At 44.1% G+C, this 6,656-nt stretch overlaps 1 protein-coding gene across 1 annotated transcript in view; it reads left to right on the forward strand.

The window, feature by feature from the left end:
- fto (FTO alpha-ketoglutarate dependent dioxygenase) overlaps window positions 1-6,261 on the forward strand; it is a 116,996-nt gene extending 110,735 nt beyond the window's left edge. Inside the window, exons 9-10 of the mRNA XM_076749302.1 lie at window positions 4,049-4,189; window positions 4,745-6,261. Of these exons, the coding sequence (XP_076605417.1) occupies window positions 4,049-4,189; window positions 4,745-4,751 (148 nt within the window). The 3' untranslated portion in view covers window positions 4,752-6,261. The remainder of the gene's footprint in view (window positions 1-4,048; window positions 4,190-4,744) is intronic.
- Window positions 6,262-6,656: the final 395 nt, after the last annotated feature.

Here is a 6,656-nt window from a genome sequence, read left to right on the forward strand (position 1 = left end):
TTCTGCTGATATTGAGCTTCAGGTGGTTGTTGTTGCTCCATGTGATGAAGCTCTCTATCAGTCCTCTGTGCTCCTCTGGAAAAATAGTCTGTAAGTGAAGACAGCATGTTTCTCACTGGACATTATTCACTGGAATCACACTTGTCAATACATTGATAACTTCCTTTTCAACTTAAAATACACTTTTGTGAATTTCCCTCAAAGTCTTCCTGATATATATTATATAAGTCTGGACAGACATGGATGTAACCTGCAGCTTGACTGGTTGGCAGAGGCATTCAACCATGACGCAGTTTTTGTAGTTTTTACTGGAAAAGATTTCATAAAATACTTATAAATCCCAACCTAAACCCTCACAATGCTGCTGTTTAACGTACTATGGGGATAGGTCTTACATTCAAACGTTCAAAATTAAAAGGACACATCTTACACATCGATGCATAACCAGAAAGGTAATTTACATGGCTCTCACATAGAACAACTGCACCACATTCAATTTGGAATAGATGTCTGAGCTTCTGTAAATCCCCTCCAAAAAGCTTTCCATCAGCATGCTGTGCCTCCACCCTAAGATGATGTCCTGAGTGTGCAGCCCAAGCTGTCTAGTCCCATGTGGTTACAAATGACCCCCTGTAGCAATAATGCAATAAGCGTTGTCTCCCATCTATGTTCTCTGGGCTCTTTTTCACTTGGCCTGACACAATTGTGCATTTATCAGTGTAATTGCAAGAATTGGAAGCACTGATGTTGTCTATTAGGCGGATTTCCATCCTGTTAAGAGCAGAGGGTCTTTTAATGTATGGCCCTGCTTGAATGTACTACACAATTACGCAGTGGCCAGAGATTGAGTGGGCTGATGATGCAGATGATGGTGATGGTTGGGATGGTGGTGATGGCAGTGATGATATTGGACCACCCTGCACTCTTCCAACAAGCCTTTCAGAGAGACACTAAGAGGGAAACAACAAAGTGAAACCGAGGTTAATCACTTTATTTACTCGTTGCTCTCTCTCTCACCTACCACTCTTTCCCTCTCCCTTTCCTTTCTTAAACCAAGTGATGGAGCCTGGATTGTGAAGCGGGGGGGGGGGGGTTGGGGATCGATGGGGAGCGCATTACAGTAAAACGTATTGATTAGGAGGCCTGCGAGCAGTGTGTTGGAGATGGTGGAATGATGCAATGCTTAAAGGAATTTATCCTTTGACTTTTACATTAACCTTTTATTGACTGCTTTGCCTGTCCATAATTAACACTCACTTTAGCTAAAGTGGTTAGTTTGAGCGCAAAGGGTGCTCCGGACCTTATTGCAGCGAGGGCCGCGGAGCTGCCGTCCCAGCCGCAGTTCAAGTGCACTGTGCTGCATGAAGGGAACGGCCTCTGTGGAATAGAGGCGATAGAATCCTAGATACCTTTCACATTAGCATACCATTTGAGTGGGGGCCTGCCAGGCTATAAGGTTTCAGGGCAAATTGAAATGAGTGATTGTGTTGCCAATCTCTCTTGACCGAGCGCCAGATGGAATAGTTAGGCCCATATCTGTCTGGGGTTAATCCATTGGAACAGCCTGAACTCGCAAACACATTCACTCCATCCTCAACACCCCACCCCCCCATACACACCTCTTTGTCTTTGACCTTAACTTTAAGGTAGGCTGTTCTGCCATGGGAAAATCTTTTGGTGAGCCTTGTTTGTACGCCGCTGTGGCTTACACTGAATTTCTAGCAAGAGCCCTGGAGAGCTTAAGGCACCTCGCTTGATATTGACTTTTTGTTTGGTTCCATTTTAGCAGTCAAGAGACGGTGCTCTGTGAACAGTGGTGATTGTGTAAAAGTGTGTGCTGAATTACCTCCACTATATTATCTTTGATAGTCCTCCAGTCTTGATATCTTTAATATCTCAGGTAAACCAGGAGCCTCTTATTTGCAAGCTAATGTTGCAAGATCCCTTGTCAGAATGCAAATGCTGCAGCTCTGTCGAAGGCGGCTGGTCAGGTTTTTACAATATGAAGCCTTTCAGTATGAGTCAGGGCAGCAGAAAAGAGGCGAGTGTTTTCTCTCTTAGCTCTACTGCATGAATACTTAATCAGATCAAATCAAAGGCCTGGGTTCCCTTGGCCTATGGTGTCCTGATGTCAGCAGAACCACACAGTGTGGGTGTGTGTGAGTGAATGTATGCCGTCTGGGTCAGTTTGCACTCTCTCTTGCACACTCGGTAGATATGTATGCCAGCCATGTCCTCCTCCTCCTCCTCCTTCTCTGAAGTGGCGCTTCCTTTAATTCGTACCCTAAATAAATGATGAGAACATTTAAACACACGGCTCGTCGCAAAGCCCCAAGGTCGCCTAATCGTATTATTTATGAAGTGATGTGCTACATAATGGTACTTAGTGCATGTTAACAGATGCTATTATCAGGCCCTGATCCAGAGCGCAGAAGATATATTGGAACAGTGGATGTTAATGCCGCTCCTCACCACCATAATGCAGCAGCTCTTTAAAGGGCTAACCGCACCAAAATGCAGCACTTAGGCCAAGAGCCAGTCGAACATTAAGTGGCTCCGGTGAAAATATATAACCACAAATTGTGGCAGCCCCTGGCTGTCCCCTGACAACTTTAACATCCCCTCATCTCATCCATAACCGACCCCCATATCCTTCTCCTGAGCTCTCTATGTCCACGCCATCCCCTCCGTTAGTCACTGGCCACAAGGTAGTGGTGGTCGTGTGTGTGTTTCAGGGGGTTGTTTGAGGTTTTGTAGGGTGTGGACAGTAAAGGGATATGATAGGGCAGACCCTGGCATAATGGCTGAGTGGGGAGTATAACTGGCCTTGTCGCTCTAGAAGGAAATTCTTAGGCCACCAGTCACAAGCGCGCACACACACTCTACACACACAACGTTAAAATGCCATCCTCCACCCCTCCCTCTTGCACCTCCAGGTCAGGGGTCACTCTCATCTGTCAAGAGGCAGAGGGAGGGCAGATTTACAATGACAGCAGAGAGCAACACCAAGTCACCGCAGTAAATATTTACACTGGTCTGACAAAAGATGTGGCTAAGGTCTGTGGGGGTTCCAAACACTGTAGAAATCACAACTAACCCCAGATTATTAATCACACAAAAATCACGTAGTGACATGAAGAGGCTGGATTTCTCACTGCTCTGTCATGATCGCAACAACAGAGAGTGATGTTCTTGTGAAAGCGTCCTGCTGTGTGTGCCTGTGTGTGTGTGTGTGTGTGTGTAAGATGAATGGGGCATTAATCATGATACATGATATCGTGGTTTCTCATCAGCTTGATACTGTTGCTGCCATTTATGTCTTTAGGAATGCTTTCCTGATGCCTCACTTTCTCCCCCTCTCTCAGTTCCAGTTCGCTCAATGAGCTGTACTGGCTCGAAGGTTTTGCAACAGAAATGCCAAAGAAAGGAAGTACAACTATCAGAAATGTCAATAATTTAAATATCATTCACAATGTGTCGGGCAAAGACACCCTTATCTAGAAACTGAAGTCTCTTATAGTCTCTTTTATACACATAGATCACGCAGACACACTCCGTCTCTCATATCCTAGAGGCTCTAACTGGGCCCAGTATTATTAGGAGTCATAAAATGGCGAGGAAACACACAAGCTTACTGCCTCCTGGTCAAACACTCAACACCCACTGTTTATTTAGGGACGATTTAACACACACACACACACACACACACACACACACACACACACACACACACACATACATATTGACTAAACAACTTGACATTTCTGGAACTGACCCCTTCAAAGCCCCAAACAGTCAATACAGAAAGACGAGATAGAAAGATATCAGTTTGTCTTCATCTGCTCAAATCCCTCTGTTTTCAACCAGCACTTGTTGATGCGCATTAAAAAAGATTATCTCGCAGTGCTCACATCTCAAAAAGTAAAAGCACCGGTAGAAAGTCTGGTCAGCGACCTGAGACATGTGTCCTAATGCTGATGAGTGTCTAGGTTTTGATGGGAGGGAGGAGTTAATGGGTGCGCTTGTTTCCTGTGTCCTGTCGCCTCAGGTGCCACTCAAGTCTGGCCCAGACATTACCCCCTGAGGAGGCCCCGGTGGATCGGCCCTTCTGGGGTGTGGATGACCCCAGCATGCCGCTGCCCTTTGATCTGGCTGACATCATCAACAGAGTGGAGTCACTGCTCTGGAGGTGGGCATGACATGTTGAAAAGTGGGAATTTGCTTATGTACACAGTGTATATATGTATAGCTTATGCAGCGTTCATTCATTCCAAGGAGGAGAGCTTGTTTATTCAGTACTTTATCTTATTATTGAATAATGTCTTTATTCTCACATGAATTCTCAATGACGCATTGATACTGATGAAGTTGTTTACGGTCCCCTGCATGAAGAGTCCAGAGAGAAATGCAGCCAGTATTTTGCTTGTTGTGCATCCCAAGTGACAAAAGCATAAGCAAACTGAATGGCCATGTAGGGTCACTCTGTGGGGCCCCAAAAGGAACATGAAAAATAAATGAATAAATTATCGCGAATGACTTTGTCAAACACATGTTCAATTCAGTATCATCTTTTAAACTTTTGGAGTCTTTCCAGTCTGCTCAGGGCTCTGGAGAAGTTTGTCCTGCATTGTCCCTTCACATGCACATATACAATCATACACACCTGCTGTCACACATACGTTACATACACACTCGCCAAACTACATTTTCACCATTGCCAATTCCTTTTTTCCTTTTCCCACAGGATGTGAAGGATGCAGAGAGGAAGTGAGACTGAAAGACCAGAAAAAAAACCCACCAGCTTTTCTAAATGTGGGGGCCCCACATCAGCTGAGGGGACACATCACTGAAGACACCTCCAGTGTGATCCCACTAAGATTGTTTTCCTTTTGATTGGGGCATCTACATTCCCCCTTACTCCACCCTCCGCTACCCCAGCTCAGCCACACCATCTTTGAGTTGGCTGGAAGGAAGCCAGACCACCACAATAGAACCAGAATAGTGCTTCAGTAACATGCTAACAACGCAAGCTTAGCGACAAGCTATTAGTGTCACAACAGTCTAACAAAACATAAGTGGAACCTGCATTTCAGTGTTAGCATACATTGTGAAACTATTTATTATTTCAGTGTATTCTGTTACTTAATCTCATGTAACCCAGACATGCTTTTATCAGTGGATTGACTCATTCTCAGTAGTCACAGTACAGTACATACATATATGCTTTCTATTCGTCACACAGTGTTATAATACAGTATAGAATGGTTAAAAAAAAAAAAAAAACTCACTTTGCTCTCATGGTATTGCATTCTTCACTTGTGTATAGTAATCCCTTTTATTGTGTTCAGCGGTGGAATGAGGCCGAAAGAGACCAAAGAAAGATTCTGATAAGAAAGTTATGAATGTGACCCAACGGAGAACATGAAGAATGTGTTGTTTAGTGTTTACGGTGCGATGGTGTGCCTGTGCCATATTGATGTGTGTGTGTGTGTGTGTGTGTGTGTGTTTGTATGTGCACATTTAACCATGTGAATATATATGTTATCATTTGTTGGCCTGTGTGTTTGTGCACGTTCGCTCTCCCACATGTCTACATGAAGGCGCGTGTGTATGAATGTGATAGTGTGTGTGAGCCTGTAGGCAGCCTGCCAGTTGTTTGTTCTTGAAGATATGCATATGGAGAAACAGAGACTAGCAGCGGGGCCCCTCCGCCTCTGCTCTGATGAAAGGCAACACTGATAGAATGACCCGGAACACAACCGCCGTTTCTCATAATTACAGCTGTTCAATCGCTTTTAATTACTCTTAAAGTGTGTAGAGCACCACATTCCCCTGTAATGCTGCAGGCCATCCGAGAGAGCGAGGGAAAGATCCGGCGCTTCTGACAAAATCCACTTTCAAAAAAGCTAAAAGGGTGGAAAAGGGGGCCGACGTCAAAGCAGTGTAGCAGCCCTCCTCGTTTGATTCCTTTCTCTATCTAGTTCATGATGAAGTAGAGATGCTGTTTACTATTAAAAATGCAGAATGCACTCCTTTTTTTACTTCTGAAGTTTTTTCCAAGATGTTAATGGTTGCCAAACGCTGTTCTTCTTGCTTCTTCTTTTGCTGCGCCTCTGTTGTTTGTTGTTGTCAGAGAGATTTGTTTGTAGATCGGCAGTAGCGTTGACTTGTTTGAATCACTCTGTGCTCCCTGCGCCACAGCTTGTCTGTCTGAAGCAATAGGAATGGCAGTAAATAAAAAAACAGTGTTTTATCCAACAACCTGCGTCCCTCTGTTCTTCGCATGCTTTGGTCCATTATTATTATTATTATTATTTTTTTATTCCTGGTGGATAACACACATATGACAGGTGCAAATGTTTCTTCAGACATGAATGATGTTAGTGTGTTCAGTTTTGGTTGACTGTGTGTCTCCTAATGTTTCTGACCTGACCTTAAACCTAGCCACCACGTGCAAGCATGCCTCTCTTTCCTCTCAAACTGTGGTGACCAGGGTTCTAAATTAACTTTTTTGATCACCAGCCAATGTGGCTGGTGACCTTCTAAAGTTACCAGCCAATCAGAATTTCCACTAGCCAAATTTTTTCCCGGTGAAAATAAGAGAGATTATGAGTGCCACTGAATGCATTTGATCATTTTATTTACATTGTTGGCAT

This window comes from Chaetodon auriga, chromosome 1, assembly GCF_051107435.1.
Source record: "Chaetodon auriga isolate fChaAug3 chromosome 1, fChaAug3.hap1, whole genome shotgun sequence".
Taxonomy (NCBI): domain Eukaryota; kingdom Metazoa; phylum Chordata; class Actinopteri; order Chaetodontiformes; family Chaetodontidae; genus Chaetodon; species Chaetodon auriga.